The 17,438-nt window shown below is 46.5% G+C and overlaps 2 protein-coding genes across 4 annotated transcripts; one reads left to right on the top strand and one right to left on the bottom strand.

The window, feature by feature from the left end:
* Positions 1 to 2,614: 2,614 nt before the first annotated feature.
* Positions 2,615 to 4,287, top strand: LOC121645517 (interleukin-17F-like). The gene is made up of 3 exons (XM_041994011.1): positions 2,615 to 2,899; positions 3,387 to 3,583; positions 3,661 to 4,287. Exons 1-3 carry the CDS (start codon positions 2,867 to 2,869, stop codon positions 3,899 to 3,901), a joined length of 471 nt encoding a protein of 156 aa, XP_041849945.1. The 5' UTR covers positions 2,615 to 2,866; the 3' UTR covers positions 3,902 to 4,287.
* Positions 4,288 to 4,300: 13 nt separating this feature from the next.
* LOC121645457 (stathmin-4-like) lies at positions 4,301 to 14,864 on the bottom strand. Of its 3 annotated transcripts, XM_041993935.1 has the most exons (9): positions 14,635 to 14,864; positions 10,834 to 10,927; positions 10,428 to 10,671; positions 9,079 to 9,128; positions 8,880 to 8,975; positions 8,152 to 8,360; positions 7,212 to 7,376; positions 7,113 to 7,130; positions 4,301 to 5,816 (listed from the first exon to the last, which is right to left on the bottom strand). In XM_041993935.1, the coding sequence occupies exons 2-9, from the start codon at positions 10,883 to 10,885 to the stop codon at positions 5,808 to 5,810; spliced, it is 843 nt and encodes a 280-aa protein (XP_041849869.1). In that variant the 5' UTR covers positions 10,886 to 10,927; positions 14,635 to 14,864; the 3' UTR covers positions 4,301 to 5,807. The 3 variants fall into 3 exon arrangements, with proteins under 3 accessions (XP_041849869.1, XP_041849878.1, XP_041849859.1); XM_041993944.1 differs by lacking the exon at positions 14,635 to 14,864 and having other exon boundaries at positions 8,152 to 8,357; positions 10,834 to 11,099; XM_041993925.1 differs by lacking the exon at positions 14,635 to 14,864 and having other exon boundaries at positions 10,834 to 11,090.
* Positions 14,865 to 17,438: the final 2,574 nt, after the last annotated feature.

The raw sequence follows: 17,438 nt of genomic DNA on the forward strand, positions 1-17,438 counted from the left end.
CAAAGCTGAACCTGAACTTAGTGAAACAATAGGTTAAAAACACGATTCTTGGAGCAAAGACTTCACTTGGAGAACTTTAGACATGGCAACAAATCTGGAAGGTTCCTGGCTAATCAGTTAAAAACCAGATGAATCCTGGTTAGATGTAGATGCATTATGTGAGGTTCTATCTCAGACCATCAGCTTTATTTATTTATTAATTATTCATTTATTTTAGGAACTCCTGATGATTGTCTGCTTAGTTTACCTGTAACAGCTGTAGGAAATTCTCTGCTGTGTTTCTGTACAGGTGTAGCAGCTGCTTGTCTGCTGTTTGGTTGGATTGAAGCTTGTTGCTTCTGTCTTCAGGATCCTTTTCTCGTCTTCCTTTTTCTACTTTTCTTTTTATTTCTCTTCAATATTCTCCTTTTTTTCTTTCCCTCCAGGTCCAGCAAGACTATGTAAATTCCATAATTCCACATAAATAAATAAATAAGAATAAAGTAAACAAACAAACAAATAAAGAAATAATCAGATTATCAAGAGGAGCCTTTTACCCATAAAGCTCCTCTTGGCAAAGCAAATTTGTTCGGCACAGAAGCCAGACCATCATTCTGAACATGACTAGGTAGGAAACAGGAAAGACGTCTGTAGACGCAGAATAATTTTATAGAAAAATGTTGCCATGTTTGAGCCTAAAGAAAAGCAAAGCAGACCGTCTGCCCTGAGCGTGCAGTGTGTGGGGGTGTGTGAGGCTTTAGTGATAGATGGGGTCTAATAGATGGAACCCGTAGGCCCCAACCTGTTTTCCTCGAAGACCTCTTTCATGTAAATACCAAAAAGCAGATTTTGATGACCCAATACGTTCACTTTGAGGCCTGGTTTCAAAAGATTTCAGGCTCCACAAACGCTCATTCCATGTGAACAACCATCCCAGGGCCGGTTGTTTAAAAGATTTAATCCGGAGTTGGGAATTCCATTTTTCAGGAACTGTGGTCACATAATCCAGCTTACTTTTATTCTGGTTGTCCAAAGCAACATTGGATTGTTTCACCCTGATCCAGAATCCCGTTTTTCAGAATCACCAAATCTGGATTTCCAGCATTTAAAACAATGTGAAGAGCAGCAGGTAGAAGAGCCGGAGTTATTAATTCCCACTTTGTGACAACACACAGCCTTGGTGAACATTCACTTCTATGTATAATTATACGACTTCCCATCGGAGCCACAACCAATATAAAACTATACAAATATAAAACTACTGTTGTTGACATTTGCTTCAGGGTTTATTTCATGGGGACGGGTTGAAGTTTTATTCTTGCTGTACTACGCTGACAGGATTAACAGGAGTCTCTGCTACTTTATCTGCTTTATCCCTGTAACAGTTAAACAAACCAGGTGCAACATAGAAATATTAGCATATGCACTGAATACAAAGATACTATTATTTGTTCAAGTCTGAAGTTTTATCACAGTTTCCTCCTGAAATCCGCCTTCTGTTGGGATCAGGATAAGACTAAAGTTATCTGGATCCTATGCAAAAGGTTTGAACAACCCAAACTGAGGGTTTTATCCAAATAACAACCAGGATTTGGTTGTTATTCCAAATATGGCCCACAACTGCAGTTCTGTTTGGCTCATATGTGGGTCTGACTGGTGACGTTGACTCCATGTGACTTCCAAAACTCAGCAAATGACCGGTACATGTGGCCCAGAAGGGACATTCAGGCTAGCTCCTCATGCGTGGTCCAGTTCTGGCCCACACCTGCCACTACCATAACTGGGCCACATTAGATCCTAACAAATCTGCTTTGTGGTCGAGCTCTGCACAATCTAAACCTCACAGACCCCCTGTGCTCTTTAGGGGCCTCCTTGTGGGGTCGGCGACCACAGGTTGGAAACCACTGATGCAAAGCAGCTTTCATATAAAATGACAGAGCTGCAGAACAAAGTTTTCTTCCTACAATAATACTTTTTACATCCTGGTCAAGTACTTTTATTTCTAAACCTAATAAAGTCACATTACAGTCTGAACCAATTTTTACTATTAGTGTATTTATCTCATTTACCATTTATATATATGTTAAGTATTTATTGACTTTATTGGTCCCAGGGGAGTGGACAGATACGTTATTTTCATTTAATTTCAAACCCAACCAAGAGACACAAAACTGGAGTGGGTTTCCGGTCAGGTTCTTCTACACCAACTGAACTTCAGACAAATAAAACTCAAACAACAAAAACTGTTGAAATAAATGAAATGTTTTGATTCCAGGTTGTGTGCAATGTGAAACTAAACTACTACAAAGTTCCAGATCTCAGTTCTCACCCGTGTGGGGGATTCTGCTTTTTAAGAAACAAGAGTTCAGATGTTAAAAAGTAGGAGCACGAACATCATGAATCAAGCAGAATTCATCAGAATCTGACGATGAAAGAATTCGCCTCAAAGCTGCAGACGATGATCTGACCTAGAAAATCTGCTGTTTGTCTCTACGTGCAGGATGATTTAACCTGCATGTGGAGCATGAAAGTGGGTCAATGTTCAGGCTTCGTCATGAATTCGGGTGGCTGTGGTTTACAGAGGAGGATCAAAGAGACATGGACAGGGAGAGAAAGACAGGTGGTGACATCATCACAGGAAGTGCGACCTTGGTGCTGATCAGGATAAAAATCTGAGCGGCTAAAGGTGGAGTCCACCAGAACATCAGCAAAGAAGAAGAAGACAGTCTGCACCTCTACCAGTCACAGCACCTGATCGATACCTCCAGACCTGATCTCCAGCGGAGCCTCAGGATCCTTCACCAACCAAGCCCAGCCAAGAGGTCTGAAACAGCCACGACACGGGTCTGAAAGCGGTCCAGCCAGGACGGGGAATCAAACCAGCAGCATGTTTCCAGCGAGCTGCTCCTCCAAAGCGACGGTGAGAAAACAAACGTCTGCAGAAAAAGTTCGTACGTAGTTCGTTTACATAAACTGTCATCCAAACCAGCTCAGAGTTAGATGTACTGAAGCCTGATGTGGTCAGTATTTAATAAGTAATCAAATCATAGCAAAAGCAAAATGAACTGATCGATGAAGCAAAGCTCTGGTAATGTAAAGATGAAAAACCGAATCCATCATCATGAATCGATTCTGTTTATTATTTATTCATTTTACAGTTTTTATTTATCTTTTACCATCATGAAGGAATTATATTTATTTATTTTACACTAATTATTTATTTATTAATCCATCACCATGAATGTATTTCTTTAGCTTAAAGTGAGATTTTTCTTTTCTTTTTCATTTTTTAAATTTAAAATGTATCATTTGGGGGATTTTATTAAGTTTGCATGTTTATTTTTTATAATAATAAGTTTTAAGGGTTAAAAAAGTTGTAAGCAGTAACTGAAACGTTTCTTCGTCAGGCTGCCTGTGCTGTCATGATGATGATGATGATGATGGCTGATGCTGCAGCAATGCCGAAAACAACAAAATCCCACAGGATGTCCACTGATGGTGCAACAGTAGAAACCGTCCCCTTGCTGTTGGACCCCAGCGCTTTGGTTCACCCCAGAAACCTCCGCCCGCTGGAGAACGCCTCCATCTCTCCGTGGACGTACAAGTAAGAACCAGACGGAACCAAAATCCTTCAAATGAGGAAGCCATGTTTAACTGTCCCTCCTCTGTCTCCGTCCACAGCGTCACCAGCGACTCCTCCCTCTTAACGCCGCTGATGTCGGAGGCTCACTGCCTGCTGACCGGCTGCCTGAACCTGGAGGGGAAGGAGGACCAGAACCTGAGGTCTGTGCCCATCAAGCACCAGGTTCTGGTGCTGAGACGGATCAAGCCGAAGGTGGGACACAGCTACCACTTCCGCCTGGAGAGCCGCCTCATTGCGGTGGGCTGCACCTGCGTGCGGCCCATGGTTCAAGTCCAGTAGCAAAGACCAACAGGGGGCAGTCTACTTCCTGTCAGGACTGGCCTCCATAAGGAAGCCTGACTGGGCCAAAATAAAACTATTACAATACTGAAGATGAACAACAAAAGTAGAAGGTTTCATTTAAAGACTTTTCTACGGCATACTGTTATGATGTTGTCATGGACACGATGATGTCATCCTGCTGTTTTTGAGTGTCGCCTGCATGTTGCGCCGTGAGGTGACATCATTTTACGCAGAAACTACGCACTGACCAGATGATTCATATTTATGGTTTAGGTTTATTTAACTTAGTTTTATTTAAGTCTTTTATGACCTTCAGCAGGTACTTGTGAAATTATCTTGATGTATTTATTTTTTTTACCAAAGCTGCAGAGTCAATAAAAACGAAGCAAACAGAAGTAAAGTGCTGTTGTTTTATTCTTGGAATTAAAATATATTGTGATTTCTGTACACCATAAACACATCCTGACACTTAATAGTGAAAAGCAGCTGTAAACACAGCACACACACACACACATTCATGAAGAAGCAGTTCAGAGAGATGTCTCATTATTGGATGTCCTACAGCTTTGTGCCAGTTACACAGAAAGCATGAATGTTTGTTCTGGTTCACCAGTTTGAGCTGAACCCAAACCCAGACCCCAAACAGGGACTCGGGGGGGGGGGGGGCGTGAACAGAAAACTAAAGGAGAATTCACTTAAGAATGATTAATTATACAAACATGAATAGAACTAGTGTTTCAACATAGTGGGGGCTGGATGTTAAGCGTACATCGTAGCACTGTGTTCTGTACAGTGCGTTATAAATAAAGTTGCAGTGAAGTTCTTACAGCACCTGGGGCTGAAGTCTCAGGACTGGTCTGAAAGACCTCGAAGTTCACAATCTAATAACAAAACTATGAAGGCAAGATGGAGAACCGATGGAGACACGATGGAGAACCAATGGAGACATGATGGAGAACCGATGGAGACATGATGGAGAACCGATGGAGACACGATGGAGACCCGATGAAGACACGATGGAGACACGATGGAGACAGGATGGAGCCACGATGGAGACACGATGGAGAACCGATGGAGACACGATGGAGACATGATGGAGAACCGATGGAGACATGATGGAGCCACGATGGAGACACGATGGAGAACCGATGGAGACATGATGGAGAACCGATGGAGCCATGACGGATTATGTCAGATTATGTGGAAAAACACAACAGATATTTTCAGGTGTTTTGTTTCCTCGGGTGAATGCAGGACAGAGGAGACACTTCCACGGAAACATCCTCAATGTGTTTAATATTTCTGACTGTTTGAGTCCATCCAGAGTCTAAAACCAGTTCTCTGTCTGCTGTTTCATCTCCAGCAGGCCTCCTCTGGTTGCTGATGATGGAAAACCAGGTATCTCTGAGCTGCAAGTGATAAAGAATTTAAATAGTCCACCAGGTGGCGCCATTTCACCCAGATTAGCTGTAAATCCAGACCCAGACTGGACGCTGCTTTGTGTCGGGATCCAGTTCCTGTTGGGTCTAATTCAGGATTGGGTGTTTTGGTTGATGCGTACACAATCTCACACATACAAGAACACGCTGGCACTGTTGGCATGGCAACAAAGCAGAAAAAAACCCTGCAAAACGCCAAGTGATGATTGAATCTGCAGCGATCTCGTTATAAAGAGTTATCTCATTGAAAAGAGTCCGGGTTGCACAAAGGAGGTCAGGCAGCCAGACTTGCCCTCAGTCCTCCTCCTCCTCTTCTTTTTCTTCTTCATCTCTAAGTCTTTTCATTGTCACTTCCTGTCAGTTCTCCCAGGTGGAGCAGCGCCAGCTTTCCAGCACATAAATCTGCTCAACAGCCCTCAAAAATGGCTTCCAGATAAGGTTCAGCTTGTGTTGTGATCAGGCCATCAAGACACCTGGAGGCAGAGAGCAGAGCGGAGGGTCAGCACACCTGACTGCTAACTAATGAGATGCTAAAGCTAACTGGCTGCTAACATTTTCTAAAAGTGTTTGTTTATATCAGATTTTCTGTTCGATGATCTTCCACCAACATTCACTGTTGTCATGGCCCTGAACGCATCTCACCTCTGGCTCACCACCTTACGCTGGAATAAAGCTGCCGTGGGCGCAGCTGATGGCAGGTTTACGCTGGAATAAAGCTGCCTTGGGCGCAGCTGACGGCAGGTTTACGCTGGAATAAAGCTGCCTTGGGCGCCACTGACGGCAGGTTTACGCTGGAATAAAGCTGCCGTGGGCGCCGCTGACGGCAGGTTTACGCTGGAATAAAGCTGCCGTGGGCGCCGCTGACGGCAGGTTTACGCTGGAATAAAGCTGCCTTGGGCGCCGCTGACGGCAGGTTTACGCTGGAATAAAGCTGCCGTGGGCGCCGCTGACGGCAGGTTTACGCTGGAATAAAGCTGCCGTGGGCGCCGCTGACGGCAGGTTTACGCTGGAATAAAGCTGCCGTGGGAGCCGCTGACGGCAGGTTTACGCTGGAATAAAGCTGCCGTGGGCGCCGCTGATGGCAGGTTTACGCTGGAATAAAGCTGCCTTGGGCACCGCTGACGGCAGGTTTACGCTGGAATAAAGCTGCCTTGGGCGCCGCTGACGGCAGGTTTACGCTGGAATAAAGCTGCTGTGGGCGCCGCTGATGGCAGGTTTACGCTGGAATAAAGCTGCCGTGGGCGCCGCTGATGGCAGGTTTACGCTGGAATAAAGCTGCCGTGGGCGCCGCTGATGGCAGGTTTACGCTGGAATAAAGCTGCTGTGGGCGCCGCTGATGGCAGGTTTACGCTGGAATAAAGCTGCCGTGGGCGCCGCTGACGGCAGGTTTACGCTGGAATAAAGCTGCTGTGGGCGCCGCTGACGGCAGGTTTACGCTGGAATAAAGCTGCTGTGGGCGCCGCTGACGGCAGGTTTACGCTGGAATAAAGCTGCTGTGGGCGCCGCTGACGGCAGGTTTACGCTGGAATAAAGCTGCTGTGGGGGCGCAGGTTTACGCTGGAATAAGTGCTTGGGGCCTATGCAGGTTTACAGTAAATAAAGCTGAATAAAACTTCAGCGCCAGTTTCAACTCGCTTTTCCGGTTACGTTGGGTTGACTTCGCTACGTGCCTCAAACTTCTTAAATAAACATCAGTTGCTTTAAATCCTGTTTACAGCTGACATTTCATCCCACTCAGAGTGCACCCTCCACCTCGGCCTGCTCCTCACCTCCACACTGTGCTTGTCCTGAAAAACACAGAAAAAACACAAACTTAGCAAAAGTTTTCCTGAAACAGACTCCGTGGTCGTGGGCAGAATCAGCCTCACCTCCTCCTCTAACTTCTCCTGTGAGGCGTTCAGGTGCATCCGCCGCTGCTCTTTGTCGGCGTCGGCGCGATGCTCCTGACACTCTTTGGTCAAAGCTTTCTGAGCCACTTCCCGCTCATGCTCCCTCCTCTCGGCCAGGTGCTTCAGCAGCTCCGCCTCCTGACACTAGAGGGAGTCAGAGTGTGGATGAAGTCTCTAATCAAAGGTTCAACTGTTATGGTCTTCAGACAGAATCCAGTCAGAAAATAGAAGTGAAGCTCGTAAATAAAGTCAGAATGTTTAGCTGTTTCCGTTACATCAGTGAGATACGAAGCTGGCCTGTGGTTGGTGTAATAAACATACATGCAATACAATCAGAGAGAAAAACGAGAAGAGTTTCTTAAAACCGCTGACAGGATTTTAAACCAGCAGAAAATCTGCATTTTACAACATCAAGATATTTAAATTTAATTGAATTATTTTAGAAAATATGAACAACCTGAAACTTAAACCTGAAAAGTTTTCCCTCACTTACACATTTACATTTTTATTTATTTTATTTATTCATATCTTATATTTTATTGTATGTATTTTATATATTTATATAATTTAATATGTTCTAATGAATTTTATATATTTTTAAAGTTAGAAAAATATTTTATTGTTATAATCTTTATATTTCTCTTTTAGATTTTTTTGGATTATTTATCTTTTTTTGCATATTTTATTTCTTTAGCATGTTTACATGTGTATTAAAATTCCAGATCACAATGGATCCACAACGTAAAGTAAAACATTCAGTATTTCAGAGTCATTTAGGTGGAGATATTTCACATTTACCAAATTCATCTCACCAGTCAGATTGGACCCTCTGGCAGGCTGCTTTTGGCCCCCAGGCCATACGTTTGACACCTCTAATGTAGCCAAATAAACAACAGGAAGTTTTAATCCCCCCACTCACCTTCCTCCTCTCCTGGGCAGCGTCCAGCTTCTTCTGGATCTCCTCCAGTGATGGTTTCTGCCGAGGAGGCGTGGTGGCCCTCAGCTCGGGGCTGCCGTCAAAGGTGGGCGGCTTCAGGATGACCTCGAAGGCCTGGCCGCTCACCCGCTTGCTGAGTTCGATCACCTCCATGTCCCGGATGTTGCACAGGTTCAAGTCCACCACGCCTGCTGCAAGAGAACGCAGGAAGGAGATGAGATGAGCCCGAGCTTCGATAACTTATCGGGTTCCGGGTCTGAACCAGAACTGTCCCAGTCCTCCACGAGACTGGGTCAGATGAGGACAGCAGTGGACTACGGGAGCTGAGACATTCTGCATCATTTCATGGTAAAAACTTTGCTTAAAAACCAGTTGTACACAATCTGATACTGGTCTTCTGCCCCCTGGTGGACACTTTTTATATTACAACTATTTTCACAAATCTCACTGCAGTAAACAATAATATCTATCTATCTATCTATCTATATCTATATCTATCTATATATATATACATAGATATTTACACTTTGTTACAGGGCTAAATAAAGATTTCAGATTTAAAGAATAATTTTCTCTCTTTTTTTTTAAAGCTTAATCCTGCAGGGCTCGGTCCTGAACCTAAACCCATCCTGGCAGGTTTCAGATGAACGTTCATGGTAATAATGATAATTTGTCTGTGAGCTGCAGCAGCTCAGCTGGGTGGTGCTGACCTTCCTTCTTGTCCACTGATGGTTCTCTGGGTTCTGGGAGGATGCAGGAGCAGAAGATGGACACCAGGGGGAGCTCTCGCATCTTCTCTCTGTATGCTAAATATTCAGAAACAAAACATTTATTTAAACTGCAGCAAAGGCTCAAACAGAAGAGACTCACTCAGCCCACAAAATGAAGCCATAAGAATGAGAGTTTTACCCGCGAGCGTCATCCTGCTGCTGTTCTCTGTAGTGAGGTAGAGTCTGTTCCTGAAGGCACAAACACACACTGATCAGTCAGCGGATCATCATCATCATCATCTTCACAACAACATGGAAAACCCAGAGACAAAGAAAACCCATCAGAGTTTCTGAGTGTAAACCTACTCACTTGTTTCTGTTTTATTTGGGCCAGTGGAAAAATAAAAATCTACATTCAGCATATTTTAAATGTGGTTGCAGATGCAGCTCTGAGACTAAAATATCTGCTCTCTGTTGGGCCTAAAGGTCAGATTTAGCTCACGATGAAGCTTTTTCTGTGAGTGTGAGTCATTCACAGAGTAATTAGCTGTTCTGGCTTCACTTCAGCACATGAAAATAATCCACCCAAAGTGTGAAGGATGAATCAGCCGCCTCTCATTCACAGCAGAAAGCTGCAGAAACATGAGCTTAAAGCCACAGATTCATCTTCAGATCTTCAGCTCCCAAAATAAAAAAGAAACAAACTGATTTGCAATATAACTTAGAAAACCAGGAAACTCTTCACTTTGGATGAACAAGACAGGAAATGATTCATTCATGCACAACAACAACCTGCAGTGAGAAGGCCACAATGTAAAAACTGCTGCTGCACAAACATGAATACTGGGTCAGAAAAGATCCAGCAGCTGCTAGTTTCCCTCTTTTCCTCATCAGCTGCAAACATTTCAGCTCAATCCAAGAAAGTACGAACATTTACAAACTAAGATTTCCTTTCTGAATTTATCTGTTGAGCCATTTTCCATGATCATTTTTTACTTGTCTTCAAACAGAAAATCTTTTATCCCTCAAACCTCCTCTTCAGTCCTCCAGGAGCTCAAACACGTTCAGACTAAAGCTGCAGAAAAACTACGATTAAAAAATCTCATCAAACATGTCGCAGCTGAGAACAGCTGCGAATGAGAGAACGTTGAGTGTGTGTGTGTGTGTGTGTGTGTGTGTGTGTGTGTGTGTGTGTGTGTGTGTGTGTGAGAGAGAGAGAGAGAGAGAGAGAGAGAGAGAGAGAGAGAGAGAGAGAGAGAGATGTCCTTAACAATGATGTCATTGTTATCAGCATCGCATCACCTCCTGCAGGACAGAAAGTCGACCTCAAAGTGAACGAAAATGCAATAAAAGGCGCAAACATGAAAAGAAAGTGATGCAGCAGACAGAGAGAAGAGGAAGAGTGAAAGAAGAATGAATGAATGAATGAATGAATGAATGAATGAATGAAAGAGGAAAGCGAACAGATGGAAGCTGTTTCTTCTCTTTGGAGTAAAATGCTGCAGAAAGTTGAGGTTAGATGAAGCAGAAACGTTTGCAGATACTCACCCTGCAGCCACGCCGCTCTCGTCTCTGTTCTCCGAAGATCTGCAGCTCAGCAGCATCAGCACCACACAGCAGCTGCTGCATGACATCACCCAGCAGCGCTCTGATTGGCCTGCAGGGATGCTGGGCCGTGATTGGTCCAGGGGAGGGGGGAGGTGGTGGTGGGGGAGGTGTGGGTTTACTTCGGAGGAATCCTTCTCATCACTGACTGAAAGCTGAAGGATTTCACTGGAAACTCGTCTTTTCACTGAAACACAGATTAAAATACAGGGAAAAACGTCCTCTGAGCGCCTCAGGGCTGCGTGTGGTTAACAAACTGCAGAGAAACACACCTGCTGTCACCTGTAGCAGAGAAAAAGCATCCAGAAATCCTGTAAAACCTGGTGTGACGCCTCCTGAGGGAACCAACCTGGACGTGTTTCCTCTTCACCATCTCGAGGAACTCGGTCTGAGACTCGCATCCGAGCAGCGGCCGTCAGAGACGACGTCTTCTCACCGCTTTCCTGTAAATAAAATGCTGGCTTCCATCAGCGTTGGGCAGGAGAAACTAGTCAAAATGTTTTGGTTCAAAACTTTAAAACCAGAAGTTAAAAGCAGTGAAGGCGGGTCCAGTAAGCTCCATGTTTGCAGCTGCGTGTGGGAAGAAAAAGGTTTATTGTGATATAAATGCGCATAAAACACTAAAAAGAAGAAAACCAGATTAAAGATTTTACTTTTACTGTTCGCTGCTTTTTTTCTTTTATAACAAAGTCCTGATGTGAGAAATCTGATCCAGGTCTGACTTCTGGTCAGTCCTCTATTGGACACCAGAAATCTGGATTCCCAGGTGCCACCGAACACATCAGCCTCTTCTTCACTCCTTCAGCTCCTCTGAAGGGGGTCGGGAGGTCTTCCTACTCCTGCTGAGAGATTCTGTATTATCCTGGTTCTGGAGACTTGCTGTTAGAAACCAGATCAGAGACCAGAACCAGTTCATTTCAGCAGCTTCAGTCCCTGCTGACCTAGCTGGTTCATGACCCGGTTCAGCTTTCAGCTCAGCTCTGTTCACCTGGACGCCTGCGGGAGGATGTGGGATCAGGTGGGCTCACGTTGCTTTCTCAGACCTGAACATATGGAGGTCTGAGATCATCAGTGGGGATCAGAGGAACGATCATGTTTCTGCCGCCTGGTAGAAACATGACCTCAAATCAAACATGTTAACGCAGGAGAACCTAAACAAGGAGAACCTGAGGAGAACCCTGCTGAGGCGGCTCAGGCGAAGTCCGGCCTGCTGAACAGATCATCATCGTGTCTGGGAAGAGCTGGAGAAGGTGGATGGGAAGAGGAGGTGTGACCTTTGACCCTCACAAAGTTTCTGGATCAGACCTCGTCCACCTTCTCCAACAGAAATAAGATGAACATGAGGAGAAAGCGTGCAGCTGGATCTGCTTTGATCCGGTCTGATCCGGTTTGTTGGATGGATGTTTCTGAGGAAATGTCAGAACTATATTTAAACGCTGACTGCGAGGCGTTACTCATCGTGACTGGAAGACACACAAACACAGAACGCCTCCACCTGCTGCTGCACAGCTTCTCATTCAGAACTAAACATCGTCTCAGAGACGAGAGACCGGGGACAGGGGGACAGGGGGATGGAGAGACCGGGGACGGGGGGACAGAGAGACCGGGGACAGGGGGACGGAGAGACCGGGGGACGGGGGGACGGGGTAACGGAGAGACCGGGGACAGGGGGATGGAGAGACCGGGGGACGGGGTAACGGAGGGATGGGGGACAGAGACAGAGATGCTCCATCATCTACAAAATGTTTTCTTACAACAAAATAAAAACAATTCATAAAACAGACCTAAAACAGCCGAAGACTACAGCTCCCATCATGCACTGCAGCAGGACAACATGTTCTCAGAGCAAACCCAATGATGTAATGCAGCTGCAGCATGTGTGTATGTGTGCGTGCGTGTGTGCGCATGTGTGTGTGTGTGTGTGAAAGAACTTGTTATTGTCACACAAAGACATGTTGGATGGGGACTTGAGGTGATGATGGATCGTGTGTGGACATGCATGTAATATATGTATGTGCGCACATAGGATGGTGTGTGTTTGTGTGTGTGAATGTAGGTGGCAACATGAGTGAGAGGCTGCAGAAACCTCCACATCCCAAATGATGATGTCACCTGCAGCCAATGAGCTGTGAGCTCTCACAGCCACACCGCCTGTGTGTGTGTATGTGTGTGTGTGTGCAGGGGGGGCATCAAAGTCAAACCACGCTGAGGATGCAGCAGAAACAAAACATCTTTTACTGAAGAGTTTTGGTTCTGCAGCACATGAATAGATGCTGCTGGACACCTGAATTTCCCCAGATGGGAATGAAGAAAGTACATTTTAGAATAGAATAGAATAGAATAGAATAGGGGCGGGGCTTTTGCTGGATGCTTTCGAGGACAAACAGCAGCAGAATATCTGGAAAAGGTGACATCATTTCTAAGTTTAGAGGGTGAAGTCACCAACGATGAGGTCACTGCAATAAGCTCAACAGCTGTGATGTCATGACCCAAAGAAAGAAAGAAAGAAAGAAAGAAAGAAAGAAAGAAAGAAAGAAAGATTGAGTTTCAAAAACACTTTTATTAAATTGACCACAAAATCAACAACAGAGAAAAAGAAAAGAAACTTAAAACTGAAAACACAAATCATTAATAAACTAAATTTCCAACCCTTCACACCGAACAGTACTTAGAAACTACTGAACCAGAACCAACAACCCTCAGAAATACAAAAACAAGCAGTCCTCTCTGACCGAACAGACATCCTGCACCCCCAGATTCCCACAAATGCATCAGTCCTTTCAGTCCTTAGCAGATCACCGAGCTTCACACAGCCCCCCTCCCTTAGTCTGGATCTCAGGCTTTCAGAGTCCAGAGCCTGAGGAGTGATGAGGCTGTTACCAACCAGGGGCTCCTCCAGGACCCACATTCTGATGAAAACTCTCCATGTCTGCAGGACAGACCTGTAGAAAGGAGTCAGACCAGGCGAATCTATGGACCCTGGTTTATCGTATCTCCAGCCTCCGGCCTGCCTCAGCAGTACACAGGCAGTATCAGTCCATGGAGGTCCAGAGTGGTACAGCAGCCGCTGAGCCGTTTTCAACCTAAAGGCTTTGATATGAGATGCAATGTCCACCAGGCCCCTCGGTGGGGTCAAGACCATCAGCCGGTGCCACAGGGTCGAGGCCGCAATAAAGGTTTGTCCCCTGTAGGAAAGCAGCCATTTCCACTTGGGACAGTCTGGCACACACTCTGTCCACAACACCCTCCCAGTTCTGCTCCTGAAACTCCTGGGTACCCAAAAACACACCCAAGATCTGTCGTCCCCAGCAAAGGTTCCCCGGTAAATTAGGAACACCCTGGTCCGCCCACGGCCCTACCTGTAAGGCCTCACTCTTCCTCCAATTAATTTTAGCTGAAGAGGCCTTCTGGTACAGCTCCAAACTCCAGCTGAGCTGCTCTACATCTCTCTGATTCCGTACAATAACTGTGACATCATCTGCGTAGGCAGACACAACCAGCGGAGGACGCCGAGGCATCCCTGGCAGCAGAAGACCCGACAGTCTGGCCCTTATCTGAGTTAAAAGGGCTCAAGAACTAGAGTACAGGATTCCAGAGATGGGGGCGCCCTGTCTAATACCCCTCTGAAACTGCACCGGACAGCTCAAACCCCCTACTTTCAGGAGACAAAAATCATCTCAGAAATAACTGCTCTCTTCTGCTGATCCCTCCCTCCATTAATATTTAAAATGCCCACCCTCACCTTACCCATACTAACAAGAGAGGGAGAGAAAGAGCAAACAGTAAAAGAAAACATGAGGAGAAACACCCAGTGCAGTATCTTCAAAAGAAAGAAAGAAAGAAAGAAAGAAAGAAAGAAAGAAAGAAAGACCTTGATGCCCAATGTCATGTTTTGTCCTTTTTTGGGGGTGTGGGTGTTGTGTGAAAGTTGGTGTGGCCCAGAATAACAAAACAAACTGATATAGTTCAGATCTCCCTTCTGTAGGTCACCTGATCCACGTAGACGTGGCCTCCTGCAGCCGAGCAGCCGGAGACGGTGGTCTAGAAGCTGCTGCTGGGCCGGGGAGGAGGTTCTGCAGCAGGATTCGCTTGTGCACGGTGGATTCTTGCAACATGACTGATGTGTGTGTGTGTCTGACTCTGGACACACCTGTCCAAGTTGAAGCCGCTCCTTCACCCCACCCTGAGCTGGGAAAAGTCTGTCAGGCTTCTTTTTGTGTCTAGATGAAGAACCCGGAGCTAAACGTGACGAGTCGCTCTTCAGTTTCCAGCTGTGTGTCCTCGATGCAGATCAGGACCGATGTTCACCGAGCAACCAACTTATTCCTGTTCCAGATCAGTGGGTTTGGCTGGGATCCTTTAAAATCTCTGAAGTCCTGTAAACAGGACACGCGGTTTCTATCAGATAAGCAATGCGAGCCGGTGGAAGGCTGGAAACTGGTGTGGATGCTTTCCATCATGCTGCTTCCTCACCTCCTAGTGTAACTGTAAACATTTGCCTTTCAATCTGAAATCCTTGCCCCCGACCACCCTAGAGAGGTTGTATCCTTCTCACCTTTTACACCCCTGACCCGTTTTCATACTGGTCTTAAGCTGTTTTTACTGTCTACTCAGATCAGTAGAGGCACCACAGCCTCCTCGCCAACCACCTCCACCTCAGGTCCGCCCCGTACCCATCAGGTGAAACAGACTACTTCTGCTTCCTAACAGATCTGAGGTGTGGACAATTCCGGTTACATTCTTTATGAATGTGGTTGCTGCAATTCAAGCAGTTAAACTGTAGGTCAGTTTCTGGAGTTTCAGATTTGTGCCCCATGTGACCCTCCAAAGGTCTCTGCACGGCCCTGGAAATGCCGAACTCTGCAGATGAAGCAGGAAACATGAGGAGATAAAATGGAATCACATTTATGACCAAGTTCCTCCAGAAACCAGAGGATGTCTCTGTGCTGAAGTCTCACTGAGGAGTTCTGATCACAAGACTCACTCTCAAATTCCCTGATTAGAAGAACAGATGAAACCAGCTGAAACCGGTCCATCGAGAACGAGGAGCCTGCAGTCGTGTGGCTGATGAACGTTGGCGAGGCGTCGTGACTGTGAGTCTGCAGGAGGACAGACGGCGGTGTGGGCTGAATACCAGCGAAGGTGAGTCACTAACACAGAAAACCTTCCAAACTAATCCTCATCCAGAGCTCCACCTGCTGGCTGAAAGCTGGAACTACAACACAGCCACCATTCATGCAGACGGATCCATCCTCTGGGTGTGAAAGATTACAGAAATAAAGAGCTTTTCCTACAGTGTCCTGGTCTCCACCAGCCAAACAGGAAGTGGAGAAGCAATAAAATGGAAGAGGGAAGGCTGGTGGAAGTAGTTTTAGTTGGAAAAGGTTCATCTGGACCCTGAAGAGACCAGTGTTCCCCATCATGAGCGTTCAGCTGAAAACAATAAAAACCGAAGAGATAAAACACAGAAAAGTTTCATTTTTATAATTCAGAGACACAAGACTGCAGAGAGGTGCAGGCAACAGTTCAGTTCTGCTAGCTCAAACAGAATAGAGTAGAATAGAATAGGCTTTATTGTCATTAAACAACAACTAAATTAACGCTCCAGCTACTCCGCACATTGGAGTAGAAACAAAAATTAAATTAAAACAAGCTATAAAGCAAATATCAGATTGAAAAGGAAAACAAAGCTTTGAAACCAATGTTTTAAGACTTGTTTTCAGATTTCTCACGTCTAAAGTTTTATTTACCTTCAGACATGACCGTGCACGTCAGCACATACACATTTATCTCATGTCTGCGTTCTGCATGGTGTGGACGGCGTGAGGGCAGCGGCGTGCGGGCAGCGGCGTGAGGGCAGCGGCGTGAGGGCAGCGGCGTGCGGGCAGCGGCGTGAGGGCAGAGGCGTGCGGGCAGCGGCGTGAGGGCAGCGGCGTGAGGGCAGAGGCGTGCGGGCAGCGGCGCGCGGGCAGAGGCGCGCGGGCAGCGGCGCGAGGGCAGAGGCGCGCGGGCAGAGGCGCGAGGGCAGCGGCGCGAGGGCAGAGGCGCGAGGGCAGAGGCGTGCGGGCAGCGGCGCGAGGGCAGAGGCGCGAGGGCAGAGGCGTGCGGGCAGCGGCGTGCGGGCAGAGGCGCGAGGGCAGAGGCGCGAGGGCAGCGGCGCGAGGGCAGAGGCGCGAGGGCAGCGGCGCGAGGGCAGAGGCGCGAGGGCAGAGGCGCGAGGGCAGAGGCGCGAGGGCAGAGGCGCGAGGGCAGAGGCGTGCGGGCAGCGGCGTGCGGGCAGAGGCGTGAGGGCAGAGGCGCGCGGGCAGCGGCGCGAGGGCAGAGGCGTGCGGGCAGCGGCGTGCGGGCAGAGGCGCGCGGGCAGCGGCGCGAGGGCAGAGGCGTGCGGGCTGTGGTGACTGAAAAGTGGACAGTAACATCAGACAAGCTTTCTCAGTAGTTTCTTCCTGCTACAGTGAAACTGGTGGCAAAGCAAGACGCAGCGAGTTATTCACTCGCTACACATGCACAAACTTGTCAAAATTTCTACAAGTCCTACATTTATGAAAAATCGAATGTTTATAACGTATTCTAACCTTTACAAAGTACTTCTTGACACGGTTCTTTTTATTTATTGTCTTATTTTACCTTAAATTGCTGACTCAGAGCATTATAAGAATTAGGATGTAACACATGATAAATACATTTCCAACATGGCCGCCGGCTCCAGCAGGAAAACACAAAGGTTCATCTCCGCCTCCTGACCTTGTATCTTTGGGAGATCTAAACGTGCAGCTCATGCTGGAGGCGTTTTATAGAAAACATTTTACCATCTGAGGAAAACAGAGTTCCATCCACGACGACCTGAGAAGAGTTCGAGCTGTCTCTGATGTAAAAGGAGGAAAAAACCATGTTTAGAAGCAGACGTTAACTACTGATGAGGGTCAATATGATTTAAGAGCAAACACAACAGAC

This window comes from Melanotaenia boesemani, chromosome 1, assembly GCF_017639745.1.
Source record: "Melanotaenia boesemani isolate fMelBoe1 chromosome 1, fMelBoe1.pri, whole genome shotgun sequence".
Taxonomy (NCBI): domain Eukaryota; kingdom Metazoa; phylum Chordata; class Actinopteri; order Atheriniformes; family Melanotaeniidae; genus Melanotaenia; species Melanotaenia boesemani.